At 41.3% G+C, this 27263-nt stretch overlaps 1 protein-coding gene across 1 annotated transcript; it reads right to left on the reverse strand.

The window, feature by feature from the left end:
• Positions 1-278: 278 nt before the first annotated feature.
• aox5 (aldehyde oxidase 5) lies at positions 279-26561 on the reverse strand. Its single transcript, XM_035410372.1, has 35 exons — positions 26176-26561; positions 22797-22854; positions 20631-20727; positions 20150-20258; positions 19521-19647; positions 18765-18826; positions 18561-18644; positions 18233-18313; positions 17947-18091; positions 17306-17398; positions 15743-15894; positions 15031-15124; positions 14494-14603; positions 13724-13908; positions 12886-13048; positions 12235-12324; positions 11898-12067; positions 11346-11472; positions 8514-8636; positions 7863-7959; positions 7256-7380; positions 6707-6840; positions 5792-5879; positions 5581-5667; positions 4957-5148; positions 4499-4729; positions 3325-3420; positions 2794-2922; positions 2517-2591; positions 2291-2343; positions 2038-2152; positions 1871-1936; positions 1381-1569; positions 1011-1178; positions 279-726 (listed from the first exon to the last, which is right to left on the reverse strand). Exons 1-35 carry the CDS (start codon positions 26227-26229, stop codon positions 676-678), a joined length of 4020 nt encoding a protein of 1339 aa, XP_035266263.1. The 5' UTR covers positions 26230-26561; the 3' UTR covers positions 279-675.
• Positions 26562-27263: the final 702 nt, after the last annotated feature.

Here is a 27263-nt window from a genome sequence, read left to right on the forward strand (position 1 = left end):
ACAAGCAGAAGACTTGCTGAGGATCACTGATACGGAAATCTAATTGCACTTTGCAATCAAGACATTTCAATTTTATACGCAGCTAACCCCATGTTAGTATGGTACTTTGGTCTTAATACGCAGCTACTAAAAACTACAGGCACACTGCAATCGACCCGCTATGTTTATTATTTTTGCACACATTTTATTTCTGTTTATTTTGTAACTAGATAAAGGCTCAGCTTTTTGTTTCTCAAGCGTTAGCTACATACTGTTTTTTTGTTTGCTTTGTTGTAATGTCTTTTTTTTTTCTTTGTGCAATAAATTTTTTTTCCTGTTACATTTGGGTTGTTGCAACTTTTTTCCCACTGTCCAGTGGTTAGGTTTAAAATTTTGAACTTTTCAGCTATTGTCATTTTTAAATTAATGCAAATAAACCAGAAATATTAGAATTCTGTGGAGTTAATGAACTCAGGACTGATTTATACATGTTTATTTAGTTATTTTTTTAAAGGGCAAAATATAAAATGTGCAGCAGCAAGCCAAAGTTAGAGACGTGCAGGGAACACCTAAAATGATATCGATAGCAAAATCCCCCCCAAAAAATGCTATTTAGCCTCAAACCACAGGCTAATGAGTCCAGGTTTGACAAAAGCAAAATGTCCTGTTGTAATTGTGCCAGTTGCTGTCTCTGACTCACACATCAATGGTCCACTGTTTGAATGTTCCAGGCTCTGGAGATGGAACCTTGGAAAAAGAGAATGTTTTTGGATTTTGTTAAAAAAAATTTTTTACAAAGCAACACCACAAGCAATTGCATTTACACACAGTGAACACACACACACACACACACACACAAACGCGCGCACATTCACACACGCACACCAGCGGGGTTGTTTTACCATCCACGCAAAACAAATGACTCAAGACAAATCCACCCAAGACCCGAGATGGCATTAGAAAACACGCGAAGAGGAATGCCACCGATATCTCAGGCAGTCTGGACGAAGGACAGGAGGGGGCGGGCATACCATCTGGGTGAACTGGTCCACGCAGGCCATGCGTATCCTCTCTGCAGTGGCCGGGGAGTTCAGTGTGAAGGCGCCGCTCAGCCCGCTGTCTCTGCGGGCCGCGGCGATCGCCTCCTTTATGGCAAAGAAGACGGTGATGCCGAAGGACAAGGGCGGCTCCCCGACTCCCTGCAAGGACACTCCCCGTGTTAGTGTCAGGCTTGTCAATGCCCGTTTTACACTTTCTTTCAGTTTACTTTTCATTCCCCCCTTTTTTATCCTCCCCAAATTAAAATGCGGAATCCTAGTTGTATTCCATGAAACTTTCTTGTGAGAAAATTCAAGGGAATGCGATTGAAGCAGCTGTTGCATGTCTACGGTCAGGACGTGCCTTGGCGGAGTAGATGGTGTCTGGCTTTTGGGTGTTGGCCAGCAGGTGGACATTGAGCTCAGGTGGGACGTCACTCATCATGGGGATCTTGTACTGGGACGGTCCTCGGGTCAAAAGGACACCCTCGGGTGAGAACTGCAGCTCCTCGATGGTGTAGAGGCCAATGCCTTGTACAAATGCCCCCTCAATCTACAAATGCACACAAGGGATTTATTCGGAGGAATGGTGATGCATAGACGCACATCTAAGGTGTTCCATTCAATCAGGTAAAGCACATAGGCTGAGGAGCATAGTTCATTTGTCATTTACGTTGTGGTGCTAGCAGTGGTTGTGGCTAATGGACCAAACTACATTTTACAGGCTGTGGCAAATAGTGGTCTAAACACTGATGAGCATTTCAGCAAATCCCCTCTAAATAGAAGATACTCTGTATTCAAGGCACATCAATATTGCATTCACATCTTTTGAACAGATGTGACAGCTGACGCACCTGTCCTATGTCAAGAGCGGGATTGAGACTTCTCCCAACGTCCATCATGATGTCAGACCTTATGTTCTGAAACACACAGCACAGGGGAGACGGGTCATGTGAGTGGAAGTTTGTGGGCAATCAGAAGAGGTGAAATGTCTTGTCAGCAACACGGACTGCTGTAATACTTTGTGGTCTCCTGTCAGACAGTCAATTTCCACTTCTGAGCAACACGCTCCAAAGGTGAAGTAGTAGAACGCCGTCCCCTCGCTTTTCTCCCAGTCCACGTTGGTGTAAGGGCCCCTGCAATTGACACCACAATGGAATCCCAATTCCAGCTCCGCTCCAAGGCCTGACAACCGTAAAAAAGAGTGTGCTGTGCTGTGTTGTGTTGTGTTGTGAGGTTAATTCTCCATTACGGGATAATGGGAGGTTGCTTACATGAAGAAGCCAGTGGCTGATAGGCTTATTCGTTGACAGTAGGCCTCAAGAATCTGTTGAAAGAAAGAAAGAACAATACTGCTGATGATGAAATGAAATGTGTATTTATGAAGACGTGCTGGTCTATAGTGGTTTCGTACTGAGTACGGCTGATTCCAAGAACCGATGAGGCTCATAGCCTTGAGAGACATATTGAAAATCCGAGGGAAAATGTGTCTGCAATTACCCACTGTGGCCAGGTGTATTTGGGATACTCTCGCATGATCGGCTCCAGGCGTTTCATCAGTTTTTCACAGGCGTCCTGAAACAAAGTGACACCATTCAAAACAATTTCAGAAAATGACCAACTGCCCTATGATTGGTTGAAAAATCCCAAGTGCTAAACCAGCTACAGGCAGGTTCAGGAGGCATGCAAACAGAGCAATAAAGCCATTGCTTCCAAACAGGAAGTGAGTCAGATGATATGTGTATACAGAAAGTTTGTTTTTCTCTAGGAGTACTACCTTTACTGCCATGCCCACAGCGTCTGTGCCATAGGACGCGGCAGACGGGGGGGCATTGGGGACGTTGCCTGTGCAGGTCTCCTTTATGTGGATTGTGGACATGGGCACCTTCAAGACTCGGCTAGCAATCTACAGCAGAGTAGGCCGAGGAGAGGAAATTTCTCATTGGTGGGATGAATTTCTGTTACCATTGTTTTCACATCAGCAACTATAAACTGATGCATATAGATACATAAGTACATATTAACCTAGTTAGCAGCATCTTTGGATTTTACATGCTCACCTTCTATGTTTAAGTATCATGGATAGTGGGCTAGCACCACATACAGTGTAAGTGGTGTGTGTGTGTAAGTTCTCTATTGATTATTTATTATTTTTAAAAAATTGAATACTTTTGCTTGTCACAGATTTTTGTTGGCAGTCGCTGAAAACTGATATTTTCTTAAAAATTATACATGGCATGTGTAAAAGATGGTCAGTGTCGGCTTCAGATCCTGGATCCTGTGATTTGGACATGGATGCACCACCCACCTGGATGGCCTTGGTGTTAAGGCCCTGACCCATCTCAGTTCCACCATGGGACAGCAACACAGATCCGTCTTTAAAGATGTTGACCAATGCTGCACCCTTTGGGACAGAAGGGTATGTATCATTGGCTTGGCCATCTGGTCACCTAAGGCAAGTAGTGCTGCTGGTTTTTATTATTTCCCTCTAATCATGCATTTATTTAGAAGTACCTACCTAGGATACCTGGTACTATATATATACCTGTGGCAGGGATGGATCTAGAAATTATATTTGTGCACCCCTACCCATATGCACCCACCCACACACACCTGCATGCACCTTGAGGGCCTCCTTTGACCTGATAGTGCCCAGCCTAGGTTTCCCTGCTATACTCCCTTAGTTCTGCCCCTGACCTGAAGCACCAGGTGATTCAGACCTACATAGGACACCAGGTATGTGGAATCTTAGGCCAATCAGTGATATGAACCCATTTATCAACTGTGAAGTAGAAAAGAAAGCAGGACTACTTGCCTTGAGGGCCAGACTTGACTATCTAGGGGTTAGGACCTATGTTGGTGGGGTTCTACAGTTACATGCCCTTGAATGTTACTGAAGGCCTAATGCTACTCAGAAAAAGGACACATTGAACATTTCCAGTAAAATATCAATAACCATAGCTGATAATTTAACAGTTTTTTCTTTTTAGAAATAATTTAAAGTTAGTAATCCAACAAACACAGAGCCAACAGAGAAAGTGTTTTATGAACCACACTAAGTTTGCTTGAGCACAAACCAACACAAGTAAGAATTCCTAAACATTTATAAAAGCTTTAGCTGTTCAACAAAGCGCTTTCCCAAGGTGCCTCGACTCTGACACACTAGTATTGACTTGACAGTAAGTGGCTTGCAAAGCTATTGAAACCAAACCATTCAAGGAATTTTTTGAATGAGGTCACAGACAGATAAATAATAGTCATGAGTGCTGCATTAAAACGTCACTTTCAACAGCAGTGTGCTCAGTTTTTGGGCACTTAAACTTTTTTGTGCATTTGCACTAGGCTGTGAAACTGTATTCAGGAATTCAGTAAATATCAGGAATTGAGCTACATGATCACATATATCAAACACTAACATCACACTGGGTAAAAGTGTCTGCCAAACACATAAATAATAATCAGAAAACAGGATGGATTTTCACCTGGTTATAGAACCCTTTGGAGAATCCAATGCCAAACTTTATGGGCACAGCACAGATGCCCCTCTTTTTCCAGCGGTTTTTGGCATTGAATTGGGCGATGGCCAGGCGACGGTTGTGGTACGCGGACTTCTCCAGGCACTCCTCCCAACAGCGAATCATGTCGTGAGGGGAGAAGAGCTGTTTGTGATGGGTGTAGCATACCTCATCCCTGTACATGTTGATGTCTCTCACCTACACGGATTGGGAGAAAGACATGTTACACACATGTTCTACGACAGAAACCAGCAGCCCGCCCAGGGGCCTTTGTACCTAACAGGTGAACCAAAAACAGGATCACTGCATTTTGTTTGAGCTCTACCCCTGACAACCCCATCCTGTCCTCCCATACTCCACCCTACCTCACCCTACTATACCCCACCACACCACTCCACACCCCACCCCACCCCACCTCACCTCACCTTTTCAGGGGAGAGGCCGCACTTATTTGCCACCTCGTGCAGCACACTCTCAATTACGGTGAGCCCCTGGGGCCCCCCAAAGCCCCGGAAGGCCGTATAGGAGGGCAGGTATGTCATGCAGACAAAACCCCGCCCTCGTAGGTTGGGGATCCTGTAGCCGTTGTCCATGTGAAGCAGGGCTTTCTCCATTACCTAAACACAAAGGACATGCTTTCAGAGACATCCACAGCATGACTCCACCAATCAAGTGGAAATGCTTATGTTGTATTTTTTTAAAAACTACATTGTTTTTAAAGATAATGCTACATTTTTCAAAGATACTATAATGATATGTCTGCTCTCCAGTACCCATTTTTGAATATAATTTGTTATTTTATGTGTCATTTTCATCTATATTTATCTATGGTTTAACTTATCTGTGGTTGAAAACATGAAAATATCAATTAAAAAATGTTTACACAAAAAGGAACACACATCAGGAAATACTATCTATCACTTTACTGTATTTGTGTCTTGTTGTTTTGTCTGTATCTGTATCTTTTTGTCTGTGTAGCTACCTTTCTATCTGAGCCAACTTTGAGCTCATCTGTTAGCTACTTGTGTTATATCTGTCTTTGAACTCACAAATGGCGACTGATCCAAAGTGCAGCCTCCATTGCAGTAGAAACTCATGTCTGCTGCCAATATTGTTCCGTCATTCATAAATCCCACCTGAGAAAGATAGAGTGTCCTGAACACATTGGATAACATGCATAAATGCTTGCAATCTATATTCTAAAAGTTACATGTGTGTGATGCTGCACGTGTATGTTATGTGTGTGTGTGATATACACACCTTGTACTTCCCCAGGAAAGGGTGTCGACCGCTGGTAATCAGCATGTCGTCCCCTCGATCCAGAACACAGCGCACCACCCTACCTGTCCTGCAATGAAGCGTACACACACACACACACACACACACAAACAGTAATTACCAGAGGTTGCCCACAGCACAGCTGTGTGGTGATAAATTATTTTCTATTTTTTCAATGAAAGCAGGTTCAAATGTTTGGAGTGACATTGCTTTTATAAATTTGGGCATGGTACCTCACTAACATTACTTTCATTTAAGCTTAATGTCCCGCTGTTTAAATTGATAGGTAATAGGTAAAACATAAGCTATCACCCTGCATGAGGTTATGTACTATGATGTAGTATTACAAGTGTGCTAAGGAAATGTAAAGTACTTCCACAGGGAGGCAGTGTTTTGCAAAGAACGTACATTCATGTCGTTTGTGTTCAGACAGCTTTCTGTTAAAATTCACCTTCTAGGTGCTACTAGAAAGCAGAACCAGAAAGAAGTGGTGAGCTACAACCACTTAAAAACCTGTTTCAAAAAGCGCATTAAAATAGTGTTTGGGTAATATATATGTTTTATTTTTGGTTTCAAGGTGTTTCAGTAAATACAAGTCTGCATTTTCCCGCAGGTTATTTGACGTTATAATTTTTCAGAAAATGCAATTTACTTAAAGGTCAGTGTGATGCAAATGTTTAACTTGCCATTAAAACAGGTAGAAACAGCTATCAGTAATTGACAGGAGCAATTTTTTAAGAATTCCTTACTGTAAATTCTTTAAATACTCAACCACATACCATACCACATCACTGAACCAGAGAAAATAACTGTTTACACGTGTATTACATGCAAATATGCACGTTCAAAAATAACTTTGCATGTAAGAAAGGTGCTTCTCATTGTATAGACTCTTACTTGTGGGCAGCAGTGGCAGTTATTGCAGCCAGAGAGCCACTTTTCACGACTTTTCCTCCGAAGCCACCACCTAGTCTCTTCACGTGACAGGTGATCTTATTAGAATCAACACCAAGCGCGTGGGCCACCACTTCCTGGAGACAAACAAACAGATTAAGGCAGAGAAAAGGTGTCCCTGCAATGTTCACTGAAAATATGAAGCTTGCATAAGGAAATACTTTCTACTGTACTGCTAAAATACAAGTATTTCATTTTAAACCGACTGCTAATCCAAAAAACCTGACAATATGACAATATGCAAATCCAACAAAAGTGAAAGACAATTTGTGGTTTCTTGTACATAGTATATATCTATCAAATTAAAAAAAAAAAAACCTGCATATTTATTTCTATCTCGTATTTGTAAAACAGAAAAAAAAACAACTGTAAAATAACTCAATTCAATTCAACAATTTTGGTGTTAATTTACAATTAAATTCTCTTAATACTGTCTGAGGGCTACCGAGTGAAGTTGGACAGGGATCAGTCGGAGCTTGGGCAAGTTCAGACCTGAGTGAGCGCTGCATGCTGACTGGCCGCATACAAGTCCATTTCCCCGTCCTCTCCGCGGGGCACGGCGATCACCCCTTGTGTCTCCATGTAAAAGTGCTCCTGCCCTCCCATGTAGATCTCACCTGTTGCCGAGAGGCAAGCCACCCACTTAAAGAGGACCTGGAGACAGCTGTGCCAGCAATTTGTGGGGAAAACAGCAAGCTAATAGGGAGCTTGCAGGTTCAAATCTGATTATTATTGTAAATTTGTATTGTAAGTACCCGACTACCTATGTGAATATGTCTATGTATATATGGAAATGATGTGTAATAATGCTAGTTGTTTGTCATTGCTAATTCCCCTGACTATCCTGAAAAGAAAAGAGCTGAACGGCAGCTGGGTTTGCTCTTTGAGAAAGACCCTGCTTAATAACCATTATTCACAATTACCCATTTTTCACCATGTAATAAATGTGTAGCAATTATTTATCTGTTTAGCACTACCTCACAAACTGAGAGAACTTCAGTTCAATTCAGTATTTATTTAGGGAATAATCATTAGTTTTACCTGACTAAGTAAGTCCAGCGCGTCTGTTGTGAAACGTGCTGGATAGCGTTTTTCTTACCCTCCAGAATTCTATCCACTTTTTCGAAGGCCTCATCAACGTTGCCCCTCTCCAGTTTCCTCTTGGGATTGAAAAAAGACTGATGCTGGATGGCCTCCTGGGTAAAGCCAAGAAAACACAATAGGGACCATTTTTTGTTGTGGCCTTACCCCGCAGCACCCTATGGAGCGACAGGCCACAGCTGACAGTGGCATTGTCTGGATTAGATTTGAAACCCACATGGCTCATCATTGCACCACAATGTTGCGCACCTTAACTGAATGAGTCATCCAGCAGCCTGATAGGGGCCATTTTCAATTTTACCTGTATTTGAGGACACTTTTGAACTTTTTTGAATTGTTGAATTCCCAGCTGTTACAACAAAAATTGCTGGTAGAACTGCGTGGAGCCAAGCCAGATTAGGGTCAAAAGGTTTATAATTTACCATACAAATAAGAAATAAATGTAACTGAAAATGAAAAGGTTGAGACTGAAACACCTTGAAACCAAAAAGAAAAAATATATAAACAAATATTTGAAACTGAAAACAAGATATTTGTTCAAACAAAACTAAGGCGGCTGTCATGCCATCTTCAGCCAATTGCTATGTTGGTTGGTGGTGTATGTAATAGGTGACATTTGTGCTCAGGTAAACAGGTGATACGCATGCACCTCAATTGTGAAGAAGACAGGAGACAGGTCCTCGTAGGTCACTCTGACACTCTTCGCTGCCCTTTTGGCCTGCTCTCGTGTTTCGGCTACAATTGCACCAATTACCTGCCCCACGCAGATCACCTGGGCAGATAAGACAGGTGGAGAAAGAAACCAATGCCTTGGTAAGGGAGATACAGACATTTCCAGATGCTATGCTAAAGGGGCAGGATGCTAAGGTACAAGTGTCATTTATTTGAAGCATGACAGTGAATTGACTTTCTTTGAAGAAAAGTTACATTTATATTTTATGTGGATTTGAAAATGCTTGGGGTATAAAATCACAATAACACAAAGCAGAATCTTTTAAGCCTTAGTATGTATCTATTTTGTTTGTCGTTTTCAACTAGCTTTTATTCAGCTCAAAGGAGTCACCTTTGCCCCAACTTCTTTTCAGAAACAAAACGGTTTACCTTGATGCAACAGATAATGTATGACACCCCTCTCCAGTAGCATTTCTAAGTGAGCTGTTTAAGCTACAGCTAGGAACAGATTGTCCTCTCCGTTCCATTTTAGCTCATGAGTCATCCTCTCCCACTGAATTTACCCTTTTGGCTTCACGGTGTATAGCATTACTTTGTTAAATACAGAGCACCCACATGCGTAAATGATGTACTCCGAGTGTGCGTGAATGCGTGCATGCGCAGATGTCTCAGATGTCTCAGGAAGAACTTGTAACTGTGAGTGATCTCTAGTGTATTTTTAGATTTGCGATGCTGCCCTTGGATTTTTGTGGCCTGGCATTTAGTACCAAAACAACTCTTTGAATCATATAATGATTGTCAATTACATTACATTACATTACAGGCATTTGGAAGATGCTCTTATCCAAAGCGACGTACAACAAAGTGTATAACCATAACCAGGAACAAGTATGACGAAAACCCTAGAGAGAAGTACCGGTCCAAGTGCAGGGAACAACCGCATAGTTCAACTTGGACCCTGAAGGTTAAACTGATAAACTACCACAACGAGAACGGCAACAACGCAGTCTATGGAAAAAATACAAGCAGTAGTTAAGACAGTTAATGCACCTAAGCCACCTACGAAACAATTACTTGAGTGATATTGCAGTAGTGTGCTTACCTACCGTCTTCCATCCCATGTATAGATTTTTATAAGGCCAAGGGCCTGTAACTAACTAAAAATATCATCACTATTTCTGAAATTTCCAAACATAAGTGCTAGGATAGTGTAAAATCTCATGCAAGTAATTCTAAGCGCTAGGTCTATGCAGAATGGCCTCATTTAACCTATCCCAACTGCAAAACATGATGTACAAGGATCTGTTTGAAAGAGAAGAGCCTATGCTTTCCTTTTTTACCATTATGATTTGATCATTTTAAGCAAAAGGACATTAATTCTCAGGACATATTAATGTTATGTAAAAGAATGTAGTCATGTTTAGTAATTTGTCACCTATCCTTTGCAATGACTGCTTGAAGTTTGTGACCCATAGCCTGGTAAACATGCCTGTGGCACCAAACCATAACACTCCCACCACCATGTTTCACAGATGGGGGGTGGGGGGGTGGTTAGGGGTGGGTTTGCTTTGGATCTTCAACAGTTCCTTTGACCTCCATACTTTACTCTCGCCATCACTCTGATACAAGTGAATCTTGGTCTCATCTACCCACAAGATCTTTTTCCATAACTCTGCAGGATTTTTAAAGTATTTCTTAGCAAACTGTAAGCTGCCCATCCTGTTTTGCAGCTTTTGCAGGTTTGCATCTCCTCTGTAATTCTGTTTATGAAGTCTTCCGCAGACAGTAGTCACTGACACAACCACGTCTGCCTCCTGAAGGGTGTCTGATCTGTTGGACAGGTGGTTGGGGATTTTTTCTTCATTTTGGTGAGAATTCTTAGCAGACTTGCTGAGCAAGTAAGAGTCTAGGCAGTGAGGCAACTATTTATGGAGACAGCTAAATTGTGCATATATAAATGGTACACCAGTCTAGTCTATATATACACTCTCTATAAGTCTAGTGATCCGCTGCACCAGAGCTTAGAGTTTTGTCCAAGTCCATCTCAGTTCTGAATGTGCATCCACATATGATGGCAATCTGATTGACTTCCTGCCCTTTAAAAATTCCCAACAAACAATTTGTTTCCTTAGCATATACATTGCAGAAGCTAGTTCTGCTCTAACTTCCGTTTCCTGGCGTATTTAAGTGTGTGTGTGTGCGTGCGTGCGTGCGTGCGCGCGTGTGTTTGTGTGTGTGTGTGCGCGTGTGTGTGCATGTGTATGTGGTTGATCTATGTGTGAACATGTGTGGCATGGACACAGGGGCCTGGGTTGTAAATTGTACCACTGGAGGTCAAATGCCAAGATAAGACAGACCTTTACTAAGTCGCCATAAAGCATTGAGTAAGGTGCAAGATGTAAGAGCTTGTGTTGTTTGTGAACAAAGCATATGTCATTCCTAAACACAAAGACAGGCCCTCTTGTATATGCCCAGATAAGGTCAGACATGTGCGTAAGGTCAGACATGTCAGGCCCTTTTGAAAGTATTTTAACGAGGACAGAAGACAAGAGGGCTACTGTGGCACCAAATTGTGTTTCAGTGATCTTCCTGCTGGTCAGTGTGATTGAAGTTTTTTCTTTCTTTCGTAAAGTGTTGTGTGGGAAGTTCCTACATCGTACTGAGGCGAAGTACATTGTTCACATGTACCCAGTGCTTCGATTGGGAATTGAACCCGCAGCAAGCCATTACAAGCCCCGGCCCTTCATCATTACACTACAGCATTTTTGTGATGGACCACACAAGAGGATGATGGGTATTGGCGCAATACCTCCTCATCAGCGAAGAGCTCCTCGACGGTGTCGAACCAAAGTCTCTGATTCTGACCCGGGACGTCATGGGCCGACACATAGGCAACAACGCCTGGCATGCTCAGAGCCTCTGATTCATCCACAGATCTGAGCATTTGAATCCCAAAAAGTGAAACAACAGGTGCAGAGAAATCTACATCAAAACACAGCCATTGTATAGGTCCTTTAAGGTTAGGTCCACCCTCATTTTTTTCAACCTAAAGCTTGTTCAAGGAGCTTTTCTAAAGAAACAGCTTGCTTGTTTTGGTGAGACTTTATTGCCTCTATTCACAGTTCACTGATCACATTGTCCTTAGAATTAAACAACAAATTTAAGCAAACTGCGACCTTTATATCCTCACTCAGCTGTTTTTGGAGACCTTCACAGTCACATCACCGTGTATTTAAAATCATTCAAAAAATAATGTTCAAATGGGATAAATAAAATAAAGTGCATTTCTGCCAGATATTCGATGCCATACTTTATCTTCTGCATCATTCATATGTAGAACACATACAGGCCTTTTACTCACATGATCTTAGCATGCGCTCGGGTGCTGGTCACCATAACCAAAAAGAGTTCCTCCTGGAAAGTGGGCGTGTCGTCGTAGTATTTGGCCTCCCCTGTTGCCTGCTTGAAGGAAGCCTGATGCACTTCAGGACGACCCACTGGGTCTTCAGAGGACTGGTCCTCTGAGACCAGCTGGGGAGGCGGACATGACATAATGGGTTACTTTTTTTTTTTGGAAGGGGGGGTGGGGGGGGTGGGCTTAAATTACACAACCTTAAGCAGCAGCGTGCAACAAAAAAAAAGTTATATCTGAGAAAATGACATTGCTGATGCTGAAACTGTCTTTTGGGTCAATGCACCTGGTAGGACTGGTGTCCCTGTGGCACCTCATTCTTGAAAGGCTTGAGGGCACTCAGGTACTCCTGGGGCAGATCGCTGATGCTGACACCCTGCAGGATGACAGTAGAGCTGCGGTCACGTGAATGACTTCAACTGTAGGCTGCACAAGCGCTCCCGTTGCCAACATTCACCGCAAGCTCTTGCGCTGCTCTTCTCTCTGGGGTAGGCCCAGTCACAAGTCAAAGCCAATGTTGAAAAACACCGGGGGTGTTGCTTTGTAGAAATAAAACACAGAGCAAGTATGTGGTTTGAATTCACCAAGCATTTATTTAGCAGGCTCCAAGGACTATTAGCTTGATTTATGACTCCAATGAAATACTTTCCCTGAGGCTAATTTCCTGACACTTGCTGACTGTTTTCTTCTGAACTTAAATGAAAATCAAGCCACAATACAATTTGAACTGTTAAAGTACTATTTATTTTTTATTTAGGAGCCATAGGTGAAGTTAACATCAGCAGTCTCGGCAAGTAACAGTCTGAGAAGAAAAGCTTATGGAGTGAAGTGTGTGAAGAGTCTTGGAGCATGCCAGGATTAGAATGCCTGGAGAGTGTTGCATCATGGGCAAGAAGGGAGGCGATATGTGCACAAAATGATGCATTGTGGGCCGTACCTTCTGTTGTAATTCCTGCAGCACCTGGAGGTAGAACTTGTAGAGGAAACTGAGGGTCAGGGTCTTGCGGAACTCAACCTTCCCGCCGTGGGCAGAGGGTGACAGCGTCACCTCATCTCCTAGCAACCGGCATGCCTCCCTGAACAGCTCCTCATCCCAGGACCTAAGGGACAAAATACTTAACACCCTGAACCCACTCACTTGCCATAACCCTGGGATAACTAGCAAAGTAATGAGTGTTTGAAAAATATCCTCATCTGCTTACCTTTGTTATCTAAGGGATATCACAGCAAGATATCACACTTTATAAAATAAACAATATCATCGTGTTATTTTATTTTTCCCCCACTAAGATAGCCACATCAAATTGTAAGTCTCTTTTCAAGTGAGGCTGAGTACCTTTAGCGGCTTCATTTAAACACAATGCTGCTTACAGTAATTACAGTCGCAATGCATCTTACAAAGTGTATTCCACGACTTTCAGACATGGTAATGAGAAGTCCCCATCCCTTCTCTCCTATGTTAGAGGTATAACAGTATCTTTGCCATTGAGCTGACAGGCAATGGGTAGAATGCAGCAAAGCTTATGAATTAATACACGCGGGGAATATTTGGAAAATGCATGGATTATCATGTGTCATAGTTTATGAAGTGATGTGCGTGGAGCATGGATAGAATAGTCTAGAATGCAGCATAGTGCATGAAGTGATGTGTGGAGAATATTTGGAAAATGCACAGATTAGAAATCAGCATAGTTTACGAAGTGACGTGTGTGGAGAATGTTTGGAGTAGAACCTTCTGAAGCAATGTTCATGGAGAGCATTCCCTAGGCCCTTACCGGCCGGTGAGCTCCTCACACGTGTGTCCAGCTCTGACCAGTGTGGGGCCCACACCCCCGTAATAGATGTTCAGAGACTGCACCAAGTCTGTGTCTTCAGAAAAGACCACCTTCATCCCTGCGTTGACGATGGAGAAGGCAAACTCTCGCCGCTGTGCCTGACGGAAGGCAGAAATGAACTCCCACTGCAGAAACATGAAAGAAAAAAGATGTTGTTAAATTAATTTCACATATTTCCCTTTCAAAAGGAAGCTGTCCTTGGTTTCAAGTGTTTAAAAAGCACTGGTGGATAGGTCTGTTGTGAGCCAATCTGCTCAACAAGAGACGCAGTTAGCCCACTGAGATAAAGACCATGGTGTGTTGCAAGAGAACTAATCATACAGACTGCTTCTCCAGGGATGACATCATGTTCTATACTGTTTGTTCATGCACTAACATCTCTGAACTCCTACATACAGTATACATATAAAAATGTAACAATTATCCTAGTGAACATCTCCAGGGTTCTTTTTGTAGTATCACTGTTTAAAATGATTTGTCACAGTTTGAATTAATGGTTTCCTCTTTAGGGATTTGGGGTAATTACAAGGCATCCTGTTCAAGCTCATGACGGCATGAGAAAGGTTACTAAAGACGACTGTGTGCTCTGGCACACTATATATTGCTGGCCTGATAGGATGAATGGTGAGGAGAGGATTCTGGGTAGGATGAGTGATGGTGGTACACTGTACTGCCTAACCTTTGGAACGTTAAAATGATGTTAGTCTTACTGGTCTGGAGTATGGGATGTGTACGGAAAAAAGGACTTCATCTGGTCTGAGAGATGTCTTCCCAAAGCCTGTAAAGAATTCCTCATTCAGAGGGATTTCTCTTGTCCCATCTGGAAAAGGAGAACAGTAGACACCATCCCTGTTTAGACGAGCTCCTGGCAAGGCACACAGCTATGGAATGCTGTCTTCTCGAAACACACAAGTTAAAACAATACAGAAATTCAGAGCACTGTGCAAAGAGGCAAAGTAGATTTCTAAATGGCAACTCAAGTTAATTACCATACAAGCTGTGAGAGGTTATTAAAATTTGAACAATGACATTACCTGTGGTACAAACCAACAGAGCTAGTGTAAGCAATGTATCCACATCAGTATCCCAACTGGGAATCGAACCTACAACAAGCTGTTACAAGCCCAGGTCCTTAACCATTATACTATACCATTTTTGTGATGGACCACACAAGAGTATAATGGGTATGGGTGACTCCCCAACTAAGATGGAATCAATGTATGTGTGTTCGATGCTGAGGCTGATACCTTTGGAAATGACCAGCAGACTACAGTCCGCTGCGGCTAGGATGCAGTTGAGATCATACTTGGGGTTGGCACTCAGGATGTTGCCTCCAATTGTCTGGTAAAGACAGTGTGAGAGGTATCAACTACTTATGAGACTAATGGGGTTATTATGATTATTTCATGAGGTCTTCTCCCACCCTGATGAATTTTTCAACCATTGCATGTCCAGCACTCAGATGCTGGTTACTAAGTAAGGTTAGCTGTAGGAATCGGATTTCTGAAGTGGAGACCCGATTGGCCCAGTCTCTTTGACACACTGATTTTTTCTTGGATAGAGATTTGTCCCCTTTTTTCACACAAGAGGGTACACTGATAAACTTTACAGATTCTATTATTTTGAAATCATTAGGCAATGCATATTAACCTGACTCACTGATTTGGTTTGCAAGACAGAATTGCATCACTTTATTTATTCAGTAAATTCCTTTTATCCAGGGTGACTTATCTAGCTTGTGTTCAGCATGTTATCCCTTTGTACAGCTGAATATTGACCGCATCAATTGAGGTTAAGTACTTTCCTCAAGGGTACAGCAGTAGTCCCCCTTAGTAATGCAATGCTTTGTTTAGCGCTAATTTCCTTTTCCGCTGTGATACATCTCATACTGTTCCTCACACAGGATGTTGGTGCTCTTTCAGCTGTAAAACAGGAAATGGAAGTTTGATGGTGACTCACGGCCATATTGCGAATCTGCTTCCCAGCCAGACAGCGAAGGGTCTGCAGGAGGGCCTGGTATACTTTGCTCTTCCCTTGATCCAGTTCCTGCACTGCCTTCTCTAGTTCCTCCTTCACAGTGGAAATGGTGCACGCCGCACCCACGATCAACCCTACAATATATCGGGGGACAGTGAGGTCACAGGGCAGAACAGTGTCACTGAATGTGAGTTCACTATTGTTGGTCACGTTTGTTGGATGCCAACCTCAATTCATCTCAGGTATAAAATATACATTTTACATGTTAATGTGATGTTAATGTGTTTATGCTGTATAAGCCAATGCATGTTCAAACATGTTCAAAAAACCAAATCGGTCACATTCCAATTCAGTGTAGCTATGAATGAATGCTATTACAGCCATTTCTAGCTGTGCATTCACATGAAACCTGTCAACTGAGATTTTAACCTATTCTAACAATGAACATGGGGTGAGTTAGCTGACTAGCCAGCTAACCATTGAAGTGTAGTCGCTCTGGATGAGTGTCTGCTAAATGAATGTGATGTTCTGTAATGTAACATAATATGATGCAACAAAATGTAATCGCTGTGGATAAATTATGTAACAGTACATTGGGTTCAAGCCTTTTTTTTGTATTGGGGAAAGTTTGGTTGTATCTATTTGATATCAATAATTTGATGAGCAGACAAGATTATTTAAATTGTGATCCTTTGCTCATTGTGTATGCTCTTTACATTGAAATCAGATAAGCTTTACAAGGCAAATACAGTATCTAAATTGTGGGTTTATCGAAGCAAATGCACTTGGAAATGTGAGTTCTCAATGACATCATTATTGTTCCTTTTACTGAAACAGTTTGTAAGTCATTTATGCCAGAGAGTGAGAGTGAAAGTGAGAGAGAAAGAGAGAGAGAGAGAGAGAATGTGAGAGAGAGAGAGAGAGAGAGAGAGAGAGAGAGAGAGAAGCAGGGGGAGACGGGGAAACACATTGTGTAACAGGCATTTAACAAGCAGGCTGAAGTCTGTGCCAACACATTCCACCTACACAACCTGGACAAGTTACAGCAGTGATAAATGATGGTGGGTGGGGGGTGGGGGGTTAATGACGTCAGCATAAAAACTTGGTCAACAAAGCAATGTACAAACCAACCTCACTCACAGACCAAACCAGGAAAAGCTGCAGGCAAGAACTGATGAGTTGTTGCCGGCACACAATGTTCATTACTTCATTATTTTATTATATATTTTTATTACTCTTTCACTAAACAGATTCACCTCCCCTGTAACTCACATATAGTAGCTTTTTATATTCAAACCATTTATATAGATGGATATATTCCGAATCAATTTAGGTTTTGTTCATTTATCAAACAGTTACTTTACTGGGCTATGTAGAAAAAACATTACAACATTTTGAGACAAGAGGTAGGTAAAGCAACTCTTGAGTATTGATTATCCAGTCTGGATCTCTTGTATGTACTATAAGTAGTATCTTCTATGTAATGTGCTCTAAATGTTTATATTACCTGTATGTGATATAAATAACATGATGCACGAAACCTACCGTTCTTTCCCCTCTTTACTGCACGCAGCTCTGAAACTTGTCCAGGTGAGATGACAACTGGGTGATAGGCACCCTTCAGCATCACGTTAGGCCCTTGGGTACAGACATGATATGAAATTGAAATGTATTTATATCCTACATTTTACAAAGCACTTGTCACAATCAACTTCACAGCATGCCATGGCCTATAGACATGCATATATGTGTTGTGATAATAATGGATTGCACTGAAATAGTTCTGTTTAGTCTCATGATCTCAAAGGGCATGGTAGCCATTTTCTACCATAATTCCCCCACGCATTAGCTTAGATGGAGCAGGAGTAAATTGTTGAGAGAATTAAAGTGGGGGATGATATAGTGGCCAGAATGAGATAGTCAGTTTAGGGAATTTTGCCAGGACTAAGAATTGCCAGAGTTAAGAATACTCTAGAAACTCCATTGCAACTGATTTATGAAATAACATTATAAGTTTCAACTGCATTCATCTGCAAGTGTGGGTTCCAAATTTGGGTGTGAAGTTTTGAAATGACAGTCAGCGACAACGGAGAAACTGAGCATCTTATATAAAAGAAAGACTCATTTGGCTGAGACATTTGTGATTTATAACCTGCTGGGCTGAACTTTATGGACTGTTCACCCACCCAAAGTTGTGTTTCCCACCAACAGGGGTGCATCTGGGTACGCTGCTTTGAGCTCCAATAGGTCAGAAAGGTCCCTGGGTGAGATCCAGGTGGTCCTACTGCTTTGGAAACACAGGCGACCGCCATCATGCTTCTGTGCCATAAGCTGGTGAGGAGCGATAGATATAGTGGTCAGGTTCTCTCAATGCTGGGGGAGGGGTATCTTTGACATTTCTGACTATGTCACCAAGACAAAGCTGACATTCAGAAAACTCTCACAATTGGAAGTTTCCGGAATATCACTCACCATCAACTCTGGGGGGAAGATGAGGTCTTGGGAGGGGTCAAGGGACAAGACATCGTCCATTCTGAATAACTTGTCTGATATCTACGAGGAGTATGAGAGGCCTAATTACAGTACAGTAACAAAGAGTTCACAAGGACACAGTACACTTTTATTAAGTGAAAGGAAATGACAGAATCGATCAATCAGTCAATCAGGCTTCATGCAACAATTTGCGAATGTTTTGTGAAGGACAGTCTTGGGGAAATCAGCAATTTAACCCCATAAAGAGTCTATTTTCCCTTTTCATTTACACGTTATAGCTTGAGAAATTTGAAAAAGACTGACTCACGTCAGTTTCTTCATCCTGATGTGTGGAACCATTCTCCACACAGCCCTCGTTTCCTACCTGCCCATTCTGGCAACACTGTGAGGCCTGTGGGAAGACCATTCAGGGTGGAGATACTGTACATACACGCCAAAATACTGTACATACTCACAAAATCAGACATGTGATTTTCATCAGTACTATACAATAAAGTTTAAGAGAACTTACAGCACAGAATGTCTTGAATCCATCAACGATGGGCCGGTAACCAGTGCATCGGCAAAGGTTCCCTTGGGGAACAAGAGGAGGAGATGGGAGTTTCCACAAACAGAATGTCAATTTTACAGCAGATGCACATATTTGGGCACTCTTCCCAGACTGACAGTGAAGTTGACAGCATCTGTGAGTACAGGAAATGACTCCAATAATATATGAAATGGAAACTAACAGTGGCTTGGCTAAAGGGTGTTTTAAGCTATTTAGAAGTATCATAAAATATCTGGAACTTTACTAAATATTATATTATGGTAATTATCCTGTACCCTCTTAATGTTTGTTTGTTTGAGCCTTAAGAATTGTGAAGTGAGATGTTTTTACTTCTGGAGGGATGAAAGCTCATCATGCTATTATATTTAGCTGGGCTTCTTCGAACACAAACCCCTTTTCGAGCACTTTTTTTATACATATATATATATCTCAGCACATTTACAATTAATTCTACATTTGCTGTGCAATTAGATGAATGTGTCAAGATAACGGACTGTTTTAGCAGTACTGCTGATGGTGGCACTTCCTTCTACCCTGTTACTGATTGTAAGAGTGTTAGTCATCTTTTTTCTGTTATACTGTTAATTATTTAAAATGCACATATGCTATAGGTTGCTCCATATAACAGCAACTGCTAAATGAATGCAATGTAATGTAAAGTACTGTGATTGGATTGCTTTGGTGCTCATCGTCAGTGGGTGAAGGGGTGACACGTACCACCCAGTGCCTCCCGGATTTCCTCCAGGGTGGGCTGAGGCTTGTTCCTCAGCAGGGTGTACATGGACATCACCATCCCTGGGGTGCAGAACCCACACTGAGACCCGTGAGCCTTGGCGATGCGCTCCTACAGAGACACACAAGCTTCAGTCCCAGATGAAGAGAGGCTGGTGGGGCAAGGAAACACCCATAACAAAATGCTCATACGCCCCACCTTACTCCACCTCACCTGTACAGGGTACAGAGTCACACCCACACCCCCCACCTTAGTCCACCTCACCTGCACAGGATGCAGAGCCACGCCCACACCCTCACACTAACCCACATCACCTGTACAGGGTACAGAGCCATGCCTACACCCTTACACTAACCCACTTCACCTATACAAGGTACAGAGCCATGCCCACACCCTTACAATAACCCACCTCACCTGTACAGGGTACAGATCCATGCCCACACCCTTACACTAACCCACCTTACCTGTACATGATGCAAAGCCACGCCCACACCCTCACATTAACCCACTTCACCTGTACAGGGTGCAAAGCCATGCTCACCCCCCACATTAACCCACCTCACCTATACAGAGTGCAAAGTCATGCCCACACCCCCACATTAACCCACCTCACCTGTACAGGATGCAGCTTGGTCTTGGTGCTGCCAATCCCCTCCACCGTCACTACAGCTGCCCCGTGCAGGGAGCAGATTGGCAGGAGGCAGGCATTTACAGTGAAGTGCCTTGGGCTCTTGGTTAAGGAAGCACAGTGTGTCCCTGTCTCTGTTCACATTGCTCAAATACACCTTTCACAGTGGATCTTTCATACAGAGAAAATGTGAAAATGAAAATGTTTAACTTTAAACTGTGGCAGCAATTTGCAGTGGTGGGGACGGAAATGTAAACACAATACCCAAATTATCTCTCTCTCTCCTCTGTTATTATTCCTCTTCAGAAAATTACACTGAAGAGGTATAATAAGGACTAATAATACAAGCAATACTTATTTTAACATGTTAACTAGTTCTGAAAGAATAAAACATCTGTGCTCCCTCTTAAATGAAGCTTCAGGGAATTAACCCCGTAAAGACCAGTGCCAAACAGAAAGAGGATACAGAACCGTGTGCTGGATCGGGTCATACCGGGACACCATAACAGTGCAGGCTCCACAACCGCCACTTCCACAGCCGTACTTAGTACCACTGAGGCGCACTGCAAATATCGACATGGGACAGAATCACAACTTTAAAAAAAAAGATTTCCCCCTTTCTCTCCCAATGTTGAATGCCAAAACGTAGTCATCAGAGCTAATTTCCGCAGCCTCATCATTGCCATCGATTTGGTAGAGTGCCGACAAGCACATGCTCTCCTCCAGAGCAAGAGATGTCAGCCTCTGATTCTTATTGCACAGTATTTTGCAAGTCGGGGTCACACAGACATGAGTTGTAGGAAGATGCATTACATGCAGCTTCGCAAGTTGACTTGCAGGTACCCAACTGACCAGAAGGGGGTGTGCAATAAGATGAGATGCTGTCATACCGGATTTATTACTAACCCATGGGGCCCATCCTTGCATTAGAACAGTACCTTAACAGATAGCAGACTGTGCAGCCCCATCCATGCATGTGAACAGTGCCTTAACAAATACCAGAACATGGGGATCAAACCATGCACTCGAACAGTGCCTTACCAGGAACCAGACTGTAGGGCCAATCCGTGCAATAGAACTGTGCCTAACAGGGCGAGCCACCCAGCAGCCCCGCCTTTTGCGTCTCTTCAGTGTGAGAATGCATACTAACCACCTCTAAGCACAATACACCCCAAGTGCACAATTCTGCAAGGATTAGCAGATATTAGCTAGCCAATAATCAATTTCCAACACGGACAGGTTTCCCAACGTTTATGTGAACGGGCCAAGACCGCCCAGCTCAAATGTGCCGTAACGTCATTCGTCACGCCCTAATAAAAAGTCTTATGATCTCTTGTCTGCAGTAACTGAAAGATATATGTTTACACAAGTCCCAAGGTTCACACTCCTCACTTGTAACCAATCAGTTTAATGAGGTTTCTTTTACTTATGTGGCCTGATGGCCAACCTGGCCCCACACTAAACATATACATTTAATTTTACGTGAATGCAGCAGCAGCGTACTTACTGCTACATTTATGCAGTGAATCAGATATGTAAAAGAAAATGAAAATACCCTGCTATAAGTCTGTTATTTGTTATATTATTACTATTAAAATATTTTGACCCTATTTGATATGTATAAACCGTAACATTACCTATGTAATTTCTCTGAATACATATTAGTGTATTGAGCTCACATAACTAACAAACAAATGCAGAGACAAACAGTGCCTGGGTGAACAAAATAAAATAGACAAAATTCAAATACACTTCGATCTCATTCAGACCTTCATCAGTGTTGGAGCATGCAGCATTCACAAGCACTTAAAAAGAGAAGTTAATTTTGGCTGTTTTTATATTTATTACCGATTCTCCATACCTGCAATATATTTTGGCAACAACACTTTTGACAGCACTGTTCTAAAGGGAGTAATGACAGTCACCAATTTAAACAATGCAATATTTCTATGTGACTCTGTATAAAAGGAAAGGTAAAATATTTCATTATTTTCATATATTACTTTAAAATGTACAAAGAAAACATGTGCCCATGCATGCTGGTGACCTTACACCATGGGATTCTCACTAACTGACATTAACTAGGTGGGGCTAAAAAGGAAAACACACTGCCGTAAGGGACTCTGACAGCACTTAACTTTACCATAATTTATTACTTTTACACTGGAACACAACAATAATTTGAAAAATGTATTTATATCTGCTCTGTATATCATAACTCTTTTGAAGATAATACAAATAAAAACAACAAAAGACTGCCGCGTTCAACATTATTTACAATTTTAATTATTCCCCTGTAACAGGAAATAAGCAAATTAATTGGAATTTAAAGACATTGAATTGCTGAATAGGGTTTTGTGTGTAAAAAAATAGATTGATTCAATATTTTTGATCATATATGATATAAATATCATTATTGATTCCAAAATGCCTCAGAATTCAATTGACTGGGGTGAGGGATTAAAATGAAATTAACTCAGGAAAATGAATGAATTGGAACATAATCTTGTGAATTTAAAGAAACTGAATTGATTGCATTCAAAAATTCAAAAGGATGGGGAATGCACTGGAACTGAATGAGTGAATAGATCCCAACCCTGTTGACAGCAATTTTTTTCTTATTGGTAAATACCTTTCTTCCTGAGGTAGTTGAGTAGCATTTCCTCAGGGTCTGCATTTTTCTCAGTGATCTGCAAAGCAAAAACATTCACCATTTAAACTATCTGGGGTCCTGTCAGACAATAAAATGGAAAGTCTTTAGGTGGACATGCCTAGCATGTGTAAATCAGTTTTGTCAGGCCAGCAACCTGGTATGTGCTTGGTAAGGTACCAAGCCAAACATTTTCCTAGTGTGGTTAACCTTTACATATTTGTTGACCTTTCCCATGAAAAATGTTAGATTAATTTCATGGCCTTGTTAGGTACACGCGTTTAAGTGAGGATTGTTGCATAATGTGCTAAAAATAGACCTGAGTCCTTCGAGAGAGTCCACATTCATAACTGTGCAGCTGGTGTCATACAGCTTTGGCCTAACTGTAAATTAAAGAGGAAGCATCCAAGATCACGTCTGCAAAAATGTTCCACAGAAATATTAGTCTCCCGATTGGTTATACAACTAGTGTTCTGCATTCCGCTGCTTTCCACAAGCCATATCATTTACTCACAGCTTGCTGTGTTACTGTATCAGACACTGGCTCCATTTACCAGAATTGTGTTGCTGTGTTTGAAGACACCCAACCAATTCATATTCTGGTGTTGGCGACCACTGTTAACAATGCGGCCATTGTTAATGAGCTGTTAATGTCAATTTTTCATTTGGTCATCATTAAGTTGCAATATTGTTTCACATATTCTTTCAAAAACAATCAAGACAATTTTATTTTATTTTTTGGTCACAAACCTAGATAGCAGTCACTTGTTACCTGCGAAGGAGTTGTACTTTAAAAAAAAAAAAAAAAGTGATCATATTTTAATGAGCCTAGATGGTTGCTGAAAGATGTTGCTACAACTAACAGTCTGCACTTATGAAAATAATAATTAATACAAAATAAATCTGTTATCGGCAAAGTTCTTATTATTTATTATCCGTTATTTGTTGATGTTCTTAACAGCTAGCATTAACCTTCAGCAAATGTTGGGGTGAAGCAAGCACTATCTTTGAAGATTTATATTGGTACTGCCCAAGCTCACAGCTTGGTTGCTAGGAAGCCCCCTGGAGACAGGAACGCAGAGGAGTCTAATGCAGAGCTGTGTATGTCTTACCTATATTTACCTATATGTGCCTATGTATACACATATAAACTTCATGGCCAAAAATTTGTGGACACCTGACATTCAAAATCTCATCCAAAATTCTGAAGAATTGCAGCAAGTATTTTCTTTCATTCAGCCAGAAGAGTGCTAGTAAGGTCAGGCACTGATTGGGCAATAAGGCCTGGCTCACAGTTGCCATTCCAGTTGATCCCAAAGGTGTTGGATGGGGTTGAGGTCAGGGCTCTGTGCAGGCCAGTGAAGTTCTTCCACACTTTTCTAGACACAATCATTTCTATATAGACATTGCTGTGTGCCCAAGGGCATTGTCATGCTGAAACAGGAAAGGGCCTTCACAAAACTGTTGGGGAAGCACAGAATTGTCTAGAATTGTATACTATAGCATTAAGATTTGCCTTCAATGAAACTAAGGGCCCTAGCCCAAACCATGAAAAACAGCCCCAGATCAAGGGGTGTCCAGATACTTTTGGTCATATAGTGTATGCAGGTGCCAAATGCTCTTGAATCAATTATCACACATTTATTTAAAGTTTTTTGACCTCCCAGGATTGAGACCTTATCGTCTGTCTTTTATGGGTCTTAGACTTCAGGAAAGCGAGGAGAAAGCTAAAGAATTTGTCTCCTTGCGCATTTTTATAAAGCACAAAAATGAAAACTCTGTCTCTCACTGTACTTGAATAAAGCACTTAAGTGACAACTGTCTCCTGAACCTGGTTGTGTCTGTGGAGCTGACTTGACTCACTGGTTCATTTCCAACAGTTAAACAGCCTCTTTGTTCCAGGAGACCGTAACCACAGGCATGTGCACATCAGGAGACATTAAAGATGGGGAGGGGCTTTATGTCATGTTTAATATGGGGGAGGACAGTGCCTTAAAATTGTGTCCGTGTCCAATTCAGAGCATGATGCATGACAGATCAGGGCTGTTGGACAAATGCAGGTCTACAGAGAAGAAGTGTAGAACAGTGATCAGCTGACTGCTGTGTGTAAAAAAACTGTGGCCATGAAGAAGCCATTGCTGAAGAAGGTCAAATATGTGGCCCCGTAGTTTTAAAATCCCTCCGTAGACTGCCCTGTGGCATGTCCTTCATGCATTCCCCTGAAGCTGTGATATTTTACAGTTGTTTTAAGGTATGGGAAAAAATCCACAGTTGTCAGTGAAATAGACATGAAAATTAGACCGTTCAAAAGACCGGGCAATATCCAGGCTACAGTACTCACATAATGCTTTGCTTCATAGGAAACCATGGTTTCCCTGGAAACAAGCCAGAGCATTATATGTGAATAGAAACTAAAATGTGTATTACCTTTTTTTGAGTTGCATTAATTGGTTATTTGTCTCCCTTTATCCCTTCTGTTTAATTAGTAAATGATTACCTATCCATGCCTTGTTAGACTATCTATAATAGTGACAGATTTAAATCCTCACTTTGAATCTAGAAACCATGAAACAACTTCTGAATGACATGGGTAAAACAAGCAATGAAACACGTGGTCTCACAACGTGATGTCGGTGTCGGATACTGTACTTTGATATTGGTGCAAGCATCATAATTTGCATCCTCAGTCGGACTCTAATAGCTTATGTGAGTTAGAATCTTGTCTATGAGTCACCATAGCTGTACCTGGTCTCAATCCTCACTCTCCATTATGCTTCAAATAACACTGACAAAAAGAGTTAATTAAATTAGTTAATAATAAAACCATTCATTATTAAATCACTGACATTAAAAACCTGTACAAATCAAAAAGAGCCTTTGGCACATTTTCATGCTAATTAGAAGATTACATCCCATGGGTTTAATATACCTTATATACACACACACACACACATATATATATATATATATATATATAGCATTATCAAAATGTGCATCTAAATTCATTTGTTACTAGTATGTATATCACAGCCAGAACAAAAAGCAGACAGCTTGGAGTGAACAGTTCATCTGTTATGTAGAAATAAATCAGTGTTAAAATATTGTACTCCAAAACACACAGTAAGTGAAAGTGATAGCAATTTATGTCACATTTAAATCATACACAGCAAGATGTCTGATCACAGACAAACCCATACATTTGAGTGGAAAGCTACCAGCCAAATGTAAGATTCAGTCCTGTGACAGGGTTTGAGGGATCTGACAGAGCTCCTACTTGTGCCCATTGTGCTTAGCATCAACATAAATTTTGCAGTGAATGCCATGACCTATGCCAGTCTGGAAAATGAGGAAAGACCCTTACCTTCTTCCCATTTACGAAGAAAATCAGCTCACTGCACTTGATGGGAGAGGACATTACGGAAAAAAATCTCAAACTAATGACAGTTCGCGGCTTTGCAGAGCTTTATTCCTGAGACCTTCCTACAGTAACACTCAGCTGGATTTTCATCACATGCTAGAAGCTTGTCAATTGGCGCTCGTCAATTGGTTTCACAGAAGAAGCATCAGAAAAAAATGTCTTGAAGGACAAATTGACAAGCGTATCACCTTCCCACTGGCTCACAGGCAAAAAGTTGTGTTTCTGACTTCCCTCCCAACTGACCTTAAATTATCTGAACAATAAATGCAATGAGGAAGTAATGGCCCACTAGATATTCAAAAACAGCTTGTTTAGTGAGCCTCACATAAAGAAAGGGGCCAGACTTGGATTATTAAGACAAATTTTCATATTATTAGCTTGCGAACAAGCTGTTTTATGGAGAAAAGAAAAACAATGTTCATTCATACTGTTTAAAAAAAACATTATGTTGGCAGAAATGGGCACTAGTCATTTTTTGTATGTTTGTCATGCAGATGGATGCTATGAATGATAGCAACACCAACAATAATAATAATAATAATGGGAGGAGGACTGATGATGTAGTCAGCAAGAAGTAGAAGAAGAAAAAACTGTATTACTACATACAGTGCATGGCATCCATAAGTACTGACACCCTTAGTAAAGATGAACAAAAATGAAAAAATGGTTTTGTTGTTTATCAGCTTAGACTCAAAAAATGAGAAAATCAAACCTTTTTTGAGGTTAAATTGTTTTTAAAATAAATAAATATATATATATATATATATATATATATATGAACTATTAACCATCCATGGCATCTTGTTTCACTGGGGTATAAATAAGAGGTGGCATGCAGGGCACACTCCTTTAGTCATTCAACAACATGGGAAAGATCAGAGAACACACAGTTGAAATGAGACAAAAGCTTATTGGCCTTCATAAATCAGGCAATGGCTATACATAAATAAATAAATACATAAATAAATAAAAGCTAAATGTCTGGAAAAAACCCATGGCCACTGTTAAGGCAATAATTAAGTTAAAAACAA

Source organism: Anguilla anguilla, chromosome 3 (genome assembly GCF_013347855.1).
Source record: "Anguilla anguilla isolate fAngAng1 chromosome 3, fAngAng1.pri, whole genome shotgun sequence".
NCBI classification, from domain to species: Eukaryota; Metazoa; Chordata; class Actinopteri; order Anguilliformes; family Anguillidae; genus Anguilla; species Anguilla anguilla.

What these genes read in the sequence shown, in the direction of transcription:
- aox5 (XM_035410372.1), bottom strand. Translation starts at nt 26,229, where the DNA reads ATGTCCTCTCCCATCAAGTGCAGTGAGCTGATTTTCTTCGTAAATGGG. An exon ending in CCGCTCTTGACATAGGACAG is followed by an intron (nt 1,570 to 1,870) that starts GTGCGTCAGCTG and finishes GTGCATTTGTAG; the next exon opens with ATTGAGGGGGCATTTGTACA. An exon ending in ACACCATCTACTCCGCCAAG is followed by an intron (nt 1,179 to 1,380) that starts GCACGTCCTGAC and finishes GTGTCCTTGCAG; the next exon opens with GGAGTCGGGGAGCCGCCCTT.